The 20,000-nt window shown below is 42.4% G+C and overlaps 1 protein-coding gene across 4 annotated transcripts in view; it reads left to right on the top strand.

Annotated features, from left to right (window-relative positions):
* LOC308327093 (neurobeachin-like) overlaps positions 1 to 20,000 on the top strand; it is a gene marked incomplete at its 5' end in the record, with an annotated part of 182,914 nt that overhangs the window by 93,420 nt on the left and 69,494 nt on the right. For all 4 annotated transcript variants that reach the window (XM_080780237.1, XM_080780238.1, XM_080780235.1 and 1 more), the window contains 2 exons: positions 430 to 582; positions 10,077 to 10,245. In XM_080780237.1, the coding sequence (XP_080636363.1) occupies positions 430 to 582; positions 10,077 to 10,245 (322 nt within the window). The remainder of the gene's footprint in view (positions 1 to 429; positions 583 to 10,076; positions 10,246 to 20,000) is intronic.

Genomic DNA, 20,000 nt, shown 5'->3' with positions numbered 1-20,000 from the left:
TATTGTTTACTTGATCACAGATGCTGAGTATAATATGTTCTCGTCTACAGTATGTCGGGTGGAAACCTCATATGTCCAAAACTGTTACGTATCAAAAGTAGCAGATCTGCTTCTTATGGTGTAGTACGATCAAATAAGGCGTCAATTTATGAAAAAACGCAATAACGTATGAATACGGAGATAAGAGGTTTCTGCCCGACAGCAACGTTGTTTAAATAGATACTAGCTATGTTGCAAAATGATGCTAAAGCTAAAGTTTTTGTTTTATACGGTTGTTTTATACTCTCGGCACAAAGTACAAATGGATTTGGGTGGTTCATGACTTGAAAAGGTTTGAGAACCGGTGCATTATACAGTGTTGTGTTGTGTTGTGGCGTGTGTGTGTGTGTGTGTGTGTGTGTGTGCGTGTGCGTGCGTGCGTGTGTGCAGTCTTCACGGGTCCACATCACCAGAGCGGTCCTGGAACAGTTCCTGTCCTTTGCCAAGTACCTTGACGGTCTGCCACACGGTGCGCCGCTGCTCAAACAGCTCTGTGACCACGTGCTCTTCAACGCTGCCATCTGGATACACACCCCTGCCAAGGTCTGTGTGTGTACCGTGTGTGTGTGTGTGTGTGTGTGTGTGTGTGTGTGTGTGTACTGTATATCAAGGGTGACTGTATTATTTTTGGTATGGGTGTCAAGGGTGTTTGTGCGTGCACACGTGCGTCACCGGTGTCTGTGTTTTTTTTTATGTGGGTGTCAAGGGTGTGTGTGTGTGTGTATATCTTTGTGTCAAGGGTGTCTGTGTTATATTGTCAGTGTGATTGTGTCAAGGTTTATTGTTTTTTGTGTTTATTTACAATCTGGATACAAACTGCCTGTGGGGTGGGGGTATATTTGTAACAATAAGAATGGCATGTTCCATACAGTATACTGTACATTATAATGACACATTTACTACTGTGTGTGGGTGTACTGTATGTGTGCATGTGTGTCACTCTGCACGCGTGTTTTTCCACCGGGTGTCTCTCTTTGTCCGTCGTGATCTGAGAGCCTGTGTGCGTGTTCTCAAGCTGTGTGAGTCTCTGCAGTGCGCGTGTGCGTGCGTGCGTGTGTGTGTGCGTGTGTGTGTGTGTGTGTGTGTGTGTGTGCGCGTGCGTGCATATTCTCTTTTGCATGTGTGCTAAGCTATAAATAACAACTAGCGGATGGAGGGATGTAACGGAATGCTAATGACATGAAACAGGATGCTGAACGGAAGACACAGTGCAATTAAAAGACTTTTACATGGTGACACATTTAGCATTTAGGATGTTCTTATAACCAGAGAGATTTGGTGAGACTTATTAGAGACCTATAGGTAGGGGTTTAGCATCCGTACGTGTCACTTTGACAGTCTGGTGTTGGCGTACACACATTCTTATCCCGTGTTGTGCATTCACAGTCAGAGATGTCTGGCGACGGCAGCCCTATTATCCGCTGTTTCAATGGGCTCACGAATTAAACAGATTTTCTGCTTATCTTTGTCTCTCCTGCTAGCTAGCGAGGTGAGGTGAGGTGCCGAGCCTCATACCGCGCTGAATGCTTTTTCTTGAGTCCTCGTCGATATTAAACAGTTGGACCCCAATTGTATTGCCTGCTGTCGTTATCAGTTGTTAGCAGTCGTGACGAATGCATTGGATTAAGATGCTTCAGATATATCTAATAATGGAGTGAAGTGGGACCTCAAAGAATGTGCAGGTGGAAGCGCTCGGGTGGCGCAGTGGTACAGACAGTAGCTGTCCACCTCCACGGATCCGAGTCTGGTGGTGTGTGTGTGTGTGTGTGTGTGTGTGTGTGTGTGTGTGTGTGTGTGTGTGTGTGTGTGTGTGTGTGTGTGTGTATTTTTTTGCATTTTTATGCAATGTACAATTTTAGGCATTTTAGCAGATGCTCTTATATCCCGAGTTACTTACAAGTGCGAGATCAGAGTGAGCCGAGTAAACATCAATGCTGTGGTGAACAAACAACAAGGGAGGAACACGCTGCCATTATCCTGCAATGAGTATCTCTCCACATGGAAACAACACGAGAATATGTTCGAAAGGCAGCCCAGATTGCAACATTCTAAATGGAAAACCATGGGACTGGATATTGGAAACAAACACAATGTGTAAAACTAAGGAAGTAGAAGGTCACTCTCGTGATGGGTTTGGCAGGATTCTGAGGCAGCGCAGAGGCAGAGATGTTTCTGCAACATGCTACTGTAAATGGAGAACCATGGGACTCGATACTGAAAACATGATTAAGTATGTGTGATTCTGTGGAAGTAAAAAGGTCACACTTATGATGGATGGGGTTATAGGCACTAAAATGGTTGTGTTGCCAGTTGCCACTAGTTAAAGAGATATTTCACTTTCAAACATTTTTAGGGTGATTTAGGGTGATCTACTCTGGCTTCTGTGAACCTAGACAGTTTTTAAGTTGCTTGATTCAGTATTTAGATATTAATTTTGCCAATACCAGTTTTTGCAATACGCTTCACAAGATCCTGCTATGCATGATAGCTAGAGAGCACATACTGTATAATAGTACTATCTCTGAATGTGAGCCATTCAAGTGGTGATTTCTCTGGTTAAGGTTTTTTATTTCACCTCAGTTCTATAATAAATATAGTTCCAAAACTATTCACTCAGTCTAATTAACCAATATCTCATTCTCTCTCAATATCTCTTTTGTTATGAGTTTCTGCTTTCAAATGACATGAAAAAAAACAAAAATAGCAATAACAAAATCACATAATGTTGGATTCTTCCCCATGGAATTGATACGGTCATGCAATCTCCTTCTGGCAGGGCTACTGCTACACCTGAAATGCTCACTCGTTACAATACAATAATAAGCCCTGGATTATCAAATCACTTAAACATGCCCATTAATCAGAAGAACAGGGCTCGTTATGAGGGAGATAATAAGGCACATAAAGGAGGAGTTGGTATAGCTACGATCAGGCCTGAAAGTAGAGCAGGAGGGTGATCTGGATAATGGGTGTTTAACATGGATGGTTTGGAATGAAATCAGTTCCAGGGTTTGGGATGCAGAACAAAGGAGAGTGTTACAAAGAAGCCTGGTACCGAATTGGCCCGAAGGCTTATAACCAAATTCTACTGGAGGTTTGACAACTTTGATTTTAATGATGAGCTTTCTAGGTTTAGAAATCTCTGTCGGGCAGAAACCTCCCATAACTTGTTGTCGTCGTAAAATAAAGTCCTACTAGATCATACAACAGCGCCACACAAACACATCAAAAGTAGCACATCCGTAAGCTTGTGGTGCATTGTGAGCTTGCCGATCTGCTTTTTAATTGAAATCATGAAAAGTAACAGTTTTGGACATATGAGGTTTTCCCCCAACAAAGACGATATGCAGTGTTGCCAGATTTTGCGAGAGGAATAAAGCAACCACATCTATTAAAACAAGCCCAAAAGAACAACAAGGCCACATGAGCACATGAAACTATATACATGCTATTTGAGTTCGCATTGCGACGTGCTGCTTGTAGATCTAATATTTTCCCTTTATAGAAATGCTCTTTTGAAACATTTTAACAACTCAAATCTTGGACGGGGGTCCCTGGCACTACATATTTTAAGATGGGGGGTCCACAGACAAATAGTCTACATATTAATGCGGGGGTCCTTGACATGAAATTGTTTCGGAGCCACTGGTTTAAACAACATTAGGTAGATAGTCCAAATCAGCAACAACTTTAGAAACAATAAGCGAAGCGACGTGTTTTGCGCTTGCGGTTGAGCAGTTTGAGCAATATGATTCCTGAAGTAACAGTTTGGGTTTCCACCCGGCCCAGACTATATACAAGTGTACTTTAGCACTTAAACCCGACAGTATATATTTTGTTGTACATCAAATAGTGAAAATAGCTGATCGTATTGTGTGTGTACTTGTAGATCAGCTATTTTGGCCTGTGTTAGTCCATGTTCGACTAATGGAACATTCATCCATTTTTGCTGAATGGGCAATTATTCATAGATCTTTACAAGATGTTCATCTTTTTTTTCCTTCTCTGAATGTTGTTCTTTTTTTACTTAATGTTTAGCCAATTTTACCTAAGTATAATACTAAGTTGATGTTGATGGCTCAGTAATCGTGAGTCTTCTGCAGGGTGTGGAACAAGATCAGCACCAGTCCTTGATTCATTTGTTAACTTCAAACAACTTTATTAATCCCTCCAGGGGCAATTATCAGCTTGAAATAGATAGACACAGTAACACACAAGGACATGCATACACAACAAACAAACAAAAATAACTCCAATGAGCTAAAGTGGAATAAAAGGATCTTAAACATTCCCAACAGTAACAAGGTAAAAATTTAAATAAATGAGAAAGAATAAAATAAAAAATAAATACCCACATTCCCCAAAAGGAAATGCATGTATTTATTTAAGTCAGCCTAACCATGCAGAAGCATCGGGTGGAAACCTCATACATGTACAATTTACAATTTAGACATTTGGCAGATGCTTAAACCAGAGCAATTAACAGTAAGCAAGAACAAAAACATGGTAATACATCAAATACATCACAATAGTCATCATGGATGACAGTGGAATATCTATGAAACTATACGTATACACTATAGAGTGCTATGTCTACTTGAAATGCTATCTACAGTAATTTACTAAGTTTAGCCTTTGCCTGTAAGGTCGCTGAGGCTAGGGCAAGTGCTACGTGCTAAGATGGAGTTTGAAGAGGTGAGTTTTCAGATGACGGCGGAAGATTGGGAGTGAGTCTGCAGTTCTTATTGCAATGGGAAGTACAGTTTTAGAGCCAGAAGAGAGAAGAGTTTGGGGCGTGTGGAGCGTGTTTAGTGAGGGTACTTCCAGCTTCCCTGCGTTGGCTGATCTGAGCGCGTGGGAGGGTTTGTAGGGTCCAATCAGACTTGCGAGATATGGGGGTGCCATACCTTTGGTTGCTTTGAAGGTCAGCACAGTACTCTGTGCGGACCGTGAGCCAATTGTGGGAGCGAAGAAGGTGGGAAGACATGTGAGAATTTTGGCTGGTTGAATACCAAGCGAGCTGCGGCATTTTGGATCATTTGGAAATGCTTAAGTGCGCATGCATGCTGGTAGGCCAGTAAGGAGGGAGTTGTATGTCCAAAACTGTTACTTTTCATGATTCAAATTTGAAAATAGCAAAAATAGCAGATCTACAACCTCAAAATGCATCACTTGTCGCCACGTTTCGAGCTTGTAGATCTGCTACTGCTGCTACTTTTGTGTGACAATGTAGTGTGATTGAAATATGGAGATAGAGTAAGAGACTTCTGCCCGACAACTGATATCAGAAGCAGAGGCATGCATTTTCCTCCCCCATCCTCCCCAGCAAACGCAACCCTGCTTTTTAACAATGCATGCATGCATTTTTACAATGAGGCTGTGAAACCAACAGATAGAAGGAAATCTCAGACTCAGAGAACTCTCAATAACAGATTTTGGAGGAACAAAAATGGAGGAATATGGAGGTGCGTGACAAAAGAATAATGTACTTTCCGTTGAAGGAGGTAAATTCTCTGATGTGTCCGCTTCACAACACACCACAACAGCCTCGGTGTTCAACAGCAATGTTTTTCAACACAACTTTAATAACTGGTGTGACCAAAGTCTTTCATCTAAATAAATGGAGGCTTAACACCAAAGAAATGCTTATTTGGGAGGAGTGTGTGTGTGTGTGTGTGTGTGTGTGTGTGTGTGTGTGTGTGTGTGTGTGTGTGTGTGTGTGTGTGTGTGTGTGTGTGTGTGTGTGTGTGTGTGTGTGTGTGTGTGTGTGTGTGTGTGTGTGTGTGTGTGTGTGTGTGTGTGTGTGTGTGTGTGAGAGAGAGATTAAGGGTGAGTCAAGGTAGGCTATAGAAATAGTATTTGGGCACAATCCATATTCAAACTTTTTGTGTTTAAAAACTAACTTGAACATACTACAGCGTCACACAAAAGTAGCAGATCCACAAGCTGGAAACGCGGCGCATAGCATCGCCTTAGGGGCTTGTATGATCTGCAGCTTTTATTGTTTTTTTTAATTAGAAAAAGTAACACTACGGTAGTACTTTTAGACAAAATAAGGTCTTTAACCACTTGAACCCTGGCGTCTCTATTCTGTTCATAATAGGTAATAAACATTCTTCAACAATAGGGAAACCTATCAAAGTTAATGACTAAAGGAGAGATGTTGGGAATGCATCAGATAGATAGAGAGAGAGAGAGTAAAGGATGTTTTCTTTGCTTGATATGATAGGACAACTCCAACAGTCTGACCTGGAGGGATAAGCTGAAACAAACAGGAAGATGAAAACCGCAGGGATATGACCTCCCAGAGTCAGTGACCTTTACAGAACATTCACAGTACATGGCTAGCAGGGAAGGAACAGAACGGAGGGAGCCTATAGGGCAGGAAACCAGAATAAAAAGTGACATTCTGATTTAAAAAAATAAGCGTGTGTGTGTGTGTGTGTGTGTGTGTGTGTGTGTGTGTCTCTGTCTCATTCTTTCTCTCCTTCCACATTCTTTCTATCTCTCTGTAAACTTGATGCTAGAATGTTTGACTATATTTCAGTCTCTCTTTCCCTTGCTATCTATCTGTGAACATGATGCTATAGCATACTTACCATACCATTTCTCTCCAGTCTCTCTCTTTCTCTCTCTCTTTCGATCTCTTCTTTGTGAACATGATCCTTGACCATTTCTCTCCCCCCCCTCTTTCTCTCTCTCTCGGCCGTCCCCAAAGGAGAAGCTGAAAGTAATGGAGGTAAGAGCTGACAGGCTCAGCTCTTACCTCCATTACTTTCAGCTTCTCCTGCCTCTCCGTGCTTCTTCACCTCTGAACCTGTGATTGGCTGCCGGGCAGCAGCAGTTATAGAACATGTGCTGTGATTGGATGCAGCAATTATTATAGTCTCTGGGTCGCACTGAGTTCAAAACAGGAGAAAAACGAACTTTTCAAAACAACCGTTCCAGTAAAAATCAAATCAAATCTCTACCGTAGCTACGACTTAATCTTTAATTAAATCTTTATGGGGAATTATTTTTTATTATTCATAGATTTTTGGTTAGGTTTGATGTTTTCTCAGTTATTGTGTGGAATTGTCTACGTGTTTGTTTTCTTTTGTTTGTTGAGGCACTCTGATATATCTCTGTCGGGTGGAAACAAAACAGTTTTTCAGGATAAAAAACACAAAAAGTTAATTTATGGAGATAAGAGATTTCTGCCTGTCTATATTGATATGATGTAGTAGCCGGTGCTGCTTAGCACCTACGTATACTGTAGTGTAGGCTATGGGTATGGGTGGTGCATAATGTATCATCAATGTAGTTATTTTATGAGCTTTGGCTAAATGGCTGTTATTTTATAGCTGTATAGTGTCCCTCTCTGTCTTGCACGATTCAAGGAGAGGAAAGAGTTTCTCGAAAATAGTACTCAAGTGTATGTACAGCAGTAAATATCACTGTCAGTGAGCTGAGACGTTGGGCTTATTTCACCATTTAGCACTATTTGTTATTGTTATATAGTTATATTTGTATATAGTTATATAGCACTATTTGGCTTATACAGTATACTGTCACTCTGGATGAAGACACCTCTATCTGTGAAATATTATCGTTATTCCAATACCAGATCTCATATCACAATATGGATAATAACATGGAACATATTGCCCAGACCTAGCACTCCACTGCCCTCAGCGAGGAGGACCCATTGTGACGCACGGTGGCCAGACGGCACCGCGGCCACCCCACTAATTCCATCTGCTGAAATCCAGCCACCTCGTCTGAGGCGCGCGCTCGGAGCCAAGGCCTGTGTCATGAGCTCAGTGGGCGGAGCCATGGCCTGTGTCATGAGCTCAGTGGGCGGAGCCAAGGCCTGTGTCATGAGCTCAGTGGGCGGAGCCAAGGCCTGTGTCATGAGCTCAGTGGGCGGAGCCAAGGCCTGTGTCATGAGCTCAGTGGGCGGAGCCAAGGCCTGTGTCATGAGCTCAGTGGGCGGAGCCAAGGCCTGTGTCATGAGCTCAGTGGGCGGAGCCAAGGCCTGTGTCATGAGCTCAGTGGGCGGAGCCAAGGCCTGTGTCATGAGCTCAGTGGGCGGAGCCAAGGCCTGTGTCATGAGCTCAGTGGGCGGAGCCAAGGCCTGTGTCATGAGCTCAGTGGGCGGAGCCAAGGCCTGTGTCATGAGCTCAGTGGGCGGAGCCAAGGCCTGTGTCATGAGCTCAGTGGGCGGAGCCAATGCCTGTGTCATGAGCTCAGTGGGGTTTGCGAGCATAGATATATATAGAAAGCTTGATGTCTCACTCAAGCTCTGGCCAATGGAGAGCGATGTTGCTACGTGGCGGCCATCTTACTGAGGGGCAGCATAACATTGTGTCTATGGGGCATGTACTTTTAAATAACCATAACTTGCTCAATTTTCAACCAATTTTCAAACGGTTTGGTTTGTTATAAACGCCAGAGACGTCCGCATACTTATATGCTTTTATATGATATTTTTATAAAAAATTAAATTGTAAATTCGTCAAGGGAACAGCAGTGATACTATAGCCAGATGAAGCTGGACTGAGAGCGAGCAGAGAGAGGGAACAGCAGTGATACTATAGCCAGATGAAGCTGGACTGAGAGCGAGCAGAGAGAGGGAACAGCAGTGATACTATAGCCAGATGAAGCTCGACTGAGAGTGAGCAGAGAGAGGGAACAGCAGTGATACTATAGCCAGATGAAGCTCGACTGAGAGCGAGCAGAGAGAGGGAACAGCAGTGATACTATAGCCAGATGAAGCTCGACTGAGAGTGAGCAGAGAGAGGGAACAGCAGTGATACTATAGCCAGATGAAGCTCGACTGAGAGTGAGCAGAGAGAGGGAACAGCAGTGATACTATAGCCAGATGAAGCTCGACTGAGAGTGAGCAGAGAGAGGGAGCCAGCCTTTCTAAATGTCAGCTCTGGGAGCGGAGCTGCTCAGATGAGACTGGGCTGCTCCAGGCGCTGTTACAATGGGGGGGGGGGGGGAGAAAAACACATGCAGCTGGCAGAACATCAGCTCCTTCCTGAGGGAGGGGGGGGGGGGGTGGGGGGCTGCGGCTATCGTCAATGAAACAGACAGTCTTTTGCCCCCCCCCCCAAAAACATGAGATCTGTTGTTGTTCTGCCACAGTCGGGTGTCTCTAGCACCATGTCGTTATATGGTCCGTCTCCCTCTCAACCTGTGGGCATCTGCAGGCTGGGCCCCAGATATTTGACAAAACACTTTGAGAGGAAATGCCCTTCTTTATACATGGTACCTACTATTTACAGGGTCTTTAATGATAATACAACATTAATTATATAAAGTGGTACCAATAAAATAACAACTTAAAGTATAATACGCTAAGTTCCATTGATCCGAGGTGGAACCAGATTGTGTGCCAGTGATGTTGTGCACCATATAATATTTACAATATAATAGCAGTTTGCAGTGCAAAGTGTCGTGATCTTGTAGACTTGCTGTCTTTTACACACAGCTACAGTATAACTCTACACTATAATAAATCTCTTATGTCCATATTTCAACTTTTTTTGTTTGTTTTTTTTCCGCAAATGAATGCCCTATTTTATCATACTACAGCATCACACAAATTAGTAGACCTATACAACCTCTCTTTGCGCCACGTTTTGAGCTTGTAGATCTGCTGGTTTTTAATTAGAATTCTGAAAATGTACCGTTTTGGACATTCCACCCGACAGAGAGGATGTATTCATAGTTTGGGAGTATGCATAGGGTATGGGATATTTATTTTGTGCATACTCCATCATTTTGTAGTATTCTGTGAGATGAGAGAGGATAGAGGTATATAGGGTGAGAGCAAGACGAAGAAACGATTACATATACATACAGTAGTATTTATTTGTCATAGCTCTAGTTTTTGTTTAATTTTCATCAGTGAACATCTTTCGTCCATGTTTTTAGTCGAGGAAATGAACACTGCCTAACACTGTGTGTGTGTGTGTGTGTGTGTGTGTGTGTGTGTGTGTATGTATGTGTGTGTGTGTGTGTGTGTGTGTGTGTGTGTGTTCCTCCAGGTCCAGCTGTCTCTCTACACCTACCTGTCGTCAGAGTTCATCGGCACGGCGACCATCTACACCACCATCCGGCGCGTGGGCACCGTGCTGCAGCTCATGCACACGCTCAAGTACTACTACTGGGCCCACAACCCCCTGGAGGGGAGCGGCATCACCCCCAAAGGCCTGGGTACGTGACCGCACGCACGCACACACACACACACACACACACACACACACACACAATACGTGACCGTACGCACACACATAATAGCATGCATTTGTCAATGCACTCTGACGGGGGAATAAACTGGGGACGGAACGGAACCGTACCGCAGGGGGAGCGGAACGGAAGCAGCTCGGTGGCTCCATCGACTATTTGTCCTTCCAGCAGGGAGTTCCGTATTTACTGTTTTCTCCTCTGAAGGCGAGGCGAAGGGCTGCGTAACCCCAGCGTAAAAACGGAAAAATAGTGCACTTGCATAAAACAAAATGTGTAGAGTGTACGCACAACCTGCACACCGCACTCGCACTCGGTGTAACCTCATGGTTCCATTGAGTGGCAGCGTACCGTTGCAGACTCCCGCAGCCAATTCCGCGCCCAGTGTAGCCCAGAGTGTAGTCAGAGTGTACGAATGGAACCCATCACCCCCAAAGGCCTTGGTACGTGACCATACATACACACACACACACACACACACACACATGTCCTTGAGGGGGTCTCCAGCTAAATGATCGATAGTGACAGCACTGGGAACTGACAGGATCTGTAACTCTGAGAGTGTACGAGTGGAACCCATCCGTACACTCTCAGAGTTAAATGAACAGGGAGAATTTGATAGTGTAGATTGCACCAAACTAGGAGTCAATGGCCCCATAATGCAGGGCTCTTGAATGTTTCTCAGGCCAAGGACCGTTTAAGATTAAGAACCATCCATTTGTGTTGCAGGTTAAACATAGATAGCTTCATTGCATCAGTGTAGTGTAAATTCGTATTTTTTGTTCATTTCAGACATTTAACCACTTAAACCTGCAATACTTAGAACTTGATTTGCTCCTACACCAAACCTCTTAACACTTGAGTGTCTGTGAAGTTATGTAGGGAAAGCCAGTTTGAAAAGGTGGGTTTTGAGTGTGCTTTTGAACATTTCGAAGGTGGGGGCAGAGTTGTGAGTTCCAAAGAGAAGGGGCGGCCACTTGAAGGCCCTGTCTCCCCAAGTTCGTTTCTTGGATTTGTGGGGTTCCAGTTGGTTGGCAGTGCTTGACCTGAGGGAGTGAGAGGGGACATGGCGGTTGATGAGTTCAGAGAGGGGGGACCTGGTTGTTGAGGGTTTTGTACTGTAGGTGATGGTGAGTACTTTGAAATCAATTCTGGACTTGACTGTGAGCCAGTGGAGTTCACGGAGGATGGGTCAGTGGACAAGACTGTCCAAGATCCAAAATCTGACCCAAAATTCAGTCGGGGCTCTAGTTCCAATAACACATACACTTCATCTCTGTTATAAAATGTACCATCGATTGGCTTAGTTGGAAAACTTGTGTTCCCAAAATGAGATAAGAAGTACATTAAAAGATGAGACGATATTTGTATTGGATTTAATTAGCAGGTTTGAGTTATTGAGCAATGGAAATTGTTTCTTTAATATGACTGTATAGTTTGAAAATGTTGTATTTATCGAGTGAAAAATACAATAATAAACCGGAGGATTTAAAGATAGAATTATCTCTGCTTATCTCAAGAAAGTTTTAAATGGGGTTATTATTACTGCTACACACGCACACGCGCGCACGCACACACACACACACACACACACACACACACACACACACACACACACACACACACACACACACACACACACACAGTCACACACACACACACACACACAGTCACATACACACACTGGGTGTCACAGAAATGTATTACTTGGTCCGTTAAAATGGATAATGTGCATTAATGCTGCAGTCTGGAACTTATTTCAATCAATAAAATGTAATTTTAACCAATCTCATACGGTAGAGTATGTTCATAAATGAACAATGAATATAACATGATAATAAATGAACAATGAATAACATGGTATACCATGTTATTCATTGTTCATTTATTATCATACTCTACCATGTTATTCATTATTCATTTATGAACATACTAGTCTATATATAGACTAGTATGATAATAAATGAATAATGAATAACATGGAACACCTGCAGTCAGTCAGTGGTTGGAGGAGGTGGTCTCCCTTGGACGCCTACTGGCTGACAAGTAGTGGTGGAAAGTAACTAAGTACATTTACTCAAGTACCAGTATTTGTACTTTACTTGAGTGTTTCCAATTGCCAATACTTTTACTTCTACTCCACTACATCTCATAGGCAAATAATATTGTACTTTTACTCCACTACATTTATTTGAAAACTTTAGTTACTACGGTAGTTATTTTGCAGATTTTGATTATTATGACACAACATACATTAACCACTATGGCCAAAAGATGTTTATACATTTGAAACCTTGAAATGGCACTTTCTGCATTATGGGTTTTCGGCTTTTGTGGCTTTATTGATAGTATAAAGTGAAGATAGACAGGAAAGAGGGAGAGATAGAGAAGGGGAGAGACACGCAGCAAAGGTCATCATGAACGGGACTCAAACACACGATGCGCAGTAGGCCAGAGCCTACTGTATATGTGGCATGCGCCTGGACCACTAGGCCAACGGGCGCCCCATGTCCATACCTTTGAATTCTGGACTATTACTTGTAACGGAGTAGTTCTATATTGCGGTTTTGATACTTTTACTTAGGTAAAAACTAGTACTAGTACCGAGTACTTTTTTCCAACACTGTTGACAAGTAGTAATGTGTGAAGCTCAATGTGCAGTATCTCCCCCTGCCCGAGACTCTATGCACAGCAGCCATATTGGAAAGAAATTGGACCTCTTCTTCCTTATTTCCTTCTCATGTACTATATTATTACCAATGGTACTGATAAAAGGCTCCGTTCCATTTAGCAGAGTGGTTCTCAAAACTTTAATTTCAATGACGCCCATACTGTAACTCTGAGAGTGTACAAATGGCTAAATGATCGATAGTTATAGATACCAAATGGCCCATTACAGGTCTGCAGGAGGACAATTACAGGACTACACACAATGGGAGCCATTATTTTGTACACTGTCAGAGTTAAATCAACGCTGAGGATGTTATTGGGGGCTCCAGAGATTACAAATCCTATCAAATTGGGGTCTCTCTGGCCTCGACGCGTATCAATATAGGGGTCCTTGAAATTGGACTGGGCTGAGAATAACCCAGGTCCACTCTAAAGCGCTTGAAAGCCATTGACTTTAATCAACCCTGCTACTCTGTCTGTCCAGAGACTCTCCTCCTGCACGGTGCCTATCACAGTGCATCCTGCGTTGCCCGGGCAACAGACCGCTTTGACTGACACGACGTGAGAGGGGAGCGTTGGGGGGAATAGTAATGAAACGGCTGTCTGCCTGTCAGTGTTGCCAGGTCTGCTTATTTTAAGCGACTATGGGCTTGTTATTTTTTTAAAGACGCTTGTAAATATTGGTAGTTGCGGGTTGGGTTTTTGGGGGGATTGTGTCCAAGTGTAGTTGCTTATACTTGCTTCCTGATTTAGTTTAACCATGTGGTTCTTAAAGGTTTTCATGCTAATAAGGACCCCCAGATTAATATGTATTTGTCCGCAGACTAACATCTGAAGATATTTTGAGTCACGGGCGTGTTGTGAGCTTGTAGATTGAAGCAATATTACACAAGCCATTATTGGCATGCCAGTGATGCGCAGGAACGAGGCGGAGCCAAGTTCGCAAAGAAAATAACGAGACCCTGTCTGATCAGCACAGCTGATTTTGAGTTGTTGTGCTGTCATGCTCATTTGAAGCACGGGTAGATACAGTAGCTATTTCAGCCAATCAGATTGCTTCGTCGGAACTACCTGTTGTATGACTATTTTCAAATAGCCATAGCCCTAGTGGCTTCTTTTGAGCTTGTTTTAAACTGTAAAAGGTGCATTTATATAGCGCCTTTATCCAAGGCGCTTTACATAGATTGTGCATTACATTCACCCATTCACACACACATTCATACACCGATGGCGGCGGAAACCATGCAAGGTACCAACCAGCACATTAGGAGCAATTAGGGGTTCAGTGTCTTGCTCAAGGACTCCCGGGTTCGAACCACTCTATCCCTGAGCCACCGCCGCCCCATAGACCCCATATATTTTCATAGACCTGGCTGCCTATTTCTCTCACAAGATCTGGCAACACTGCTCGCTGTGTGCTTGGCTGTAGCAGCCAGGCTGCATGCCTGCCTGCCGAACAGACTGCCCCACCCCCGTCCTCATGTAAAAAAAGATATAATAATAATAATTAGCTGCAATTAACCCCGGCCATGTATGCATTAATGGCCTTCTGAAGGCCATGGTTCCCTCATGGGGTTTTCTTGTCATGGTCGTTTGGGTGCATGCCATATACATATGGTAATCAGTGAGATATATTTACATGGTAGAGAAATATTTTATCTCTGCCCAGAGATGTGTGTATGTGTGTGTGTGTGTGTGTGTGTGTGTGTGTGTGTGGTACATTTGTTTGACCTACTATCTACTACTTACTTCATCGTGAAAGCGTGTTGCACAAAAGTATAGTGCAACTAGCAGATCCACAAGCTTACAAGGCATTGCATCAGGACTTGTTGTGAGCTATTATATTGGCTGGGATATTTTCACTATTTTAAAAATGTTTTTAAAGTTATAATAATAATAAGAAAGTTTTGGACATGGTTTCTGCATCCGACAGCAACGATATAATAAAGGGAAACGGTTGGATGGCACTTACACCCGCCTTCTAATGAGAGTGCAAAATCTGTCTTGGAAGAGCCACCCATCGACTAATCTAATATACGGCAACCTTCCCCGTGTTTCTTCACTAGTCCGATCCAGAAGAACACAGTTTGCAGGCCACTGCTACAGAGCTGACAATGAGGTTATATCTTATCCCTTCTTCTCTGGAGTCCTGCCTCAAAGCAGACAAGAGGTAGAAAACTGTCGTTCCCTGATGTCATCGCTAGGGACACAGGCATCAGTAAGCAGGAACTGGGGATGGCAATGAAGGACCGGGAAGTCTGGCGTGATATTGTTAAATCCACGATCTCGACCGCGGTCGAAAAATGATGATGATAATAAAGCCATTCCTTTTTCAAATGATGCCCTTGCAGTTTAGCTTGGCACCCAAAAAATAGGCGTAAAATATATTTTAATGCCTGTCTGCGTGTTTATGTCCCTGACTAGTCTCACATACTACTATGCATGCACGTCACACGTCCTATTCTTGGTGCACGCTGACAGCAGGCCAAGGACTGCAATTATGGAATATTAATTCAATTTAGCCAATGACATCCATGTAATTTTCAAGGTTCAAGGTTTCTTTATTTTGTCTCCCGAAGGAGAAATTTGTCTTGGACCCCAAGGACACGCATTGCAGCATACCAATACAATACAATACAATACAATTGACTCGTACAACATTTAAATACCACACACCCTCTGGACAAAGTATAATACTATTTGAGAAATGGTTGTATAATATGATTGTGGATGTCCCTAAATAATAATAATTTAAAAGAACTACCACACATACCAACATACCTAGTGCAAAAAGGAGAAGAACAACATCCTCAAAACCTTTTACCCCTACCCTGTCTGCCCTCTGCAAAGGACTCTGTTCATCATCGCAGAGCAATCATCTACATTCATAAACGTTGACAACGTTGACTGAGTAGTTATTATCGGGGCATGCCTCCTGGCATGCGCTCTACTGAGTGCACCGTTCAAGCGTAACATTGGGATACATTTTGATTAACATTTTGAATGTTTACCTGCATTAAGGAATCTCGAGCTTGAATCTACTCTACTGAGGAGCACTTTGGATATCATGTTCACTTACACACACTGTGGTGTGGATATCATGTTCACATCGCTTACACACACTGGATATCATGTTCACATCACTTACACACACTGTGGATATCATGTTCACATCGCTTACACACACTGTGGATATCATGTTCACATCACTTACACACACTGTGGATATCATGTTCACATCACTTACACACTGGATATCATGTTCACATCACTTACACACTGGATATCATGTTCACATCACTTACACACACTGGATATCATGTTCACATCACTTACACACTGGATATCATGTTCACATCACTCACACACACTGGATATCATGTTCACATCACTTACACACTGGATATCATGTTCACATCACTTACACACTGGATATCATGTTCACATCACTTACACACTGGATATCATGTTCACATCACTTACACACTGGATATCATGTTCACATCACTTACACACTGGATATCATGTTCACATCACTTACACACTGGATATCATGTTCACATCACTTACACACTGGATATCATGTTCACATCACTTACACACTGGATATCATGTTCACATCACTTACACACTGGATATCATGTTCACATCACTTACACACTGGATATCATGTTCACATCACTTACACACTGGATATCATGTTCACATCACTTACACACACTGTGGATATCATGTTCACATCACTTACACACACTGTGGATATCATGTTCACATCACTTACACACACTGTGGATATCATGTTCACATCACTTACACACACTGTGGATATCATGTTCACATCGCTTACACACACTGGATATCATGTTCACATCACTTACACACACTGTGGATATCATGTTCACATCACTTACACACACTGTGGATATCATGTTCACATCGCTTACACACACTGGATATCATGTTCACATCACTCACACACACTGGATATCATGTTCACATCACTCACACACACTGGATATCATGTTCACATCACTCACACACACTGTGGATATCATGTTCACATCACTCACACACACTGGATATCATGTTCACATCACTTACACACACTGGATATCATGTTCACATCACTTACACACACTGGATATCATGTTCACATCACTTACACACTGGATATCATGTTCACATCACTTACACACTGGATATCATGTTCACATCACTTACACACTGGATATCATGTTAACTTCACATCACTTACACACTGGATATCATGTTCACATCACTATAGAGACACACTGAACGGAGAGACAGGATTATTATTATTATATTCTTATAGAGACACGCTGAACGGAGAGACAGGATTATTATTATTATTATTATTATATTATTATAGAGACACACTGAACAGAGAGACAGGATTATTATTATTATATTATTATAGAGACACGCTGAACAGAGAGACAGGATTATTATTATATTATTATAGAGACACACTGAACGGAGAGACAGGATTATTATTATTATTATTATTATTATATTATTATAGAGACACACTGAACAGAGAGACAGGATTATTATTATTATATTATTATAGAGACACACTGAACAGAGAGACAGGATTATTATTATATTATTATAGAGACACGCTGAACAGAGAGACAGGATTATTATTATATTATTATAGAGACACACTGAACAGAGAGACAGGATTATTATTATATTATTATAGAGACACGCTGAACAGAGAGACAGGATTATTATTATATTATTATAGAGACACACTGAACAGAGAGACAGGATTATTATTATATTATTATAGAGACACGCTGAACGGAGAGACAGGATTATTATTATTATATTATTATAGAGACACACTGAACAGAGAGACCAGATTATTCACAACCATGACATCCTAAGAGGCTCTATAGTGTGTGACGCTCAGCAATGAGGCCATACAGAAAGTATACGAATACTCAAAACACACACGCACATGCATGCACACACACACACACACACACACACACACACACACACACACACACACACACACACACACACACACACACACACACACACACCCCTCTACAGTATGTGATTGATGACCGAGGCAGTACTGTGATCATGCATAGTTGTCATGATGCATCACTCTGGTCTGCTGTAGTGTCATATTACATGTATGGGCTTTATTTAATCACACGCATGTCTGCACACGCAAACGCGCGCGTGCACACACACACAAACGCACACGCACACACACACGCACGCACGTGCACACACACACACACACACACACACATGCACTTTTACAACTTGTTTTTATTTTTTACTCTAATCCTAAAGCCAAAAATAGCCGCTCACAAGTCACAACAAGTTGTTGCACAACATGTTGTGAGCTTGTAGGTCGGCTATTTTCATTGCACAAGATGTGCACACAATTAAGTATAAATTAGGTATGACTCCAAGTTAACCCCGACTCCTAAACCTAACCTAACTGTAATCTGAATCTTGCTTGATTTCTCTCTCTCTCTCTCTCTCTCTCTCTCTCTCTCTGTATATATATATATATATATATAAATAACAACCATTTATTTTGTGAGGACCAGGAAAATGACAGTGTCCAATTTTTCCAAATCATACTACGATCACAAGTATAGTAATACAAGTACACACGCACACACACACACACACACGCACGCATGCGTGCGCGCACACAGAGAGAGAGAGAAATGTGCATGAAATAATGTCTGCACAGCGTGACATAGTGATGGATTGTGGACAGAGGACGGCTTAATGCGATCATAGTTATTAGTTCCTCTCTTTTCCTAGTAAAAACCTACATCCCTCATCTCATCCCTCTCTCCTACTGTATATAAAACACATATTCAATATCCAACCCATGCTAAAATGAAACTACATCTAAAACATATCAGATGAGCCCGATCTCATCCAAACACGGTTTGACGACATACTCTACTAGAAAACCCCCAAATCTGTACTTATTACACTACTACTGTTTTGACCACGACGGAGGCGTGGCTTTCACTCCATTATCTCTCCACAACATTATTTACCATTCTGTGCGATATACGATATTCGGGTTGCAACTCGGACGGGGCTGAGTCGGCTCAATCGAACATCTCAACGTTCGCCACGGCAACTGTCTCGATTTCGCTCGCTCACAACCAAGCGTGCTAAAGCAGGCGAGTTACCATGGCGAACGTTGCTCAAGTTTGCTTGAGACGGCGCCCCTCTGTCGCGATTAATGGAGGAGAGTATTTCAGTGTAAAATGTACGGATTTGGCGTTTTTCTAGTAGTGTATGTACAGTATGGAATTGCCAATCCGTGTTATTTCACCGTGTTGGGGTGAGACCGGGTTACACTAGCACCTGCACGGAAATTATCAGCAACATCAAATGACTCTGTGGATATCCAGTATAGTGCTTTCAGGTGTTTCAAATCTGCCCTATTGAACAATGATTCAACCTGCCTAATGTGGGCCTGAGTGCTATGGTAGGTTTGGACTGTTAAGGAGCTTCAGGATATGAGCTATTCTGGAACCTGGATGTTCTCTTCTTAATGCTTCTTAATGTCTTTTGTTGCAAAGGGAGGCTATTAGAAAGGTTGTCAGCAGGGTGAGAGAGGCCCTGTAGAATTGTGAGGGTATTTTGTATTGTAGTGTGTTAGAACTCCTACTAAGAGGTGTATCACATGCTGTCATTCTTCTCAATGCAGTACTGTATGTCACACTTTGTTCCACTCATGGTGCCAAACCAGAATCAGAATCAGAATCTTTATTGTCACATCACAATCACATTACAAGTAAGGTGGGTGAAAAACTTGGTTGTGCAGGCTCATATTGCAGTTAAAAGGTAGAGAGAGAAGAACATAAAGTGCATAACATAACATAATAAAGGTTCATCACCATGAAACTAGTGAAAATATCAGCTACATTTACTACATGGGGTCGCCAAATCTTTCTGTGATAGAATACTAACCAGTTGAACCCTAATGTCCCTAGGATTCAAGAGGTAGATTGGCTATTTTCGGCAAAGAGGTT

The sequence above is a fragment of the Protomyctophum bolini genome (assembly GCF_963924005.1).
Source record: "Protomyctophum bolini genome assembly, chromosome: 13".
NCBI lineage: Eukaryota > Metazoa > Chordata > Actinopteri > Myctophiformes > Myctophidae > Protomyctophum > Protomyctophum bolini.
Note: the sequence above shows the minus strand (reverse complement) of the source record. Positions and strands in the feature narration are given on the sequence as shown.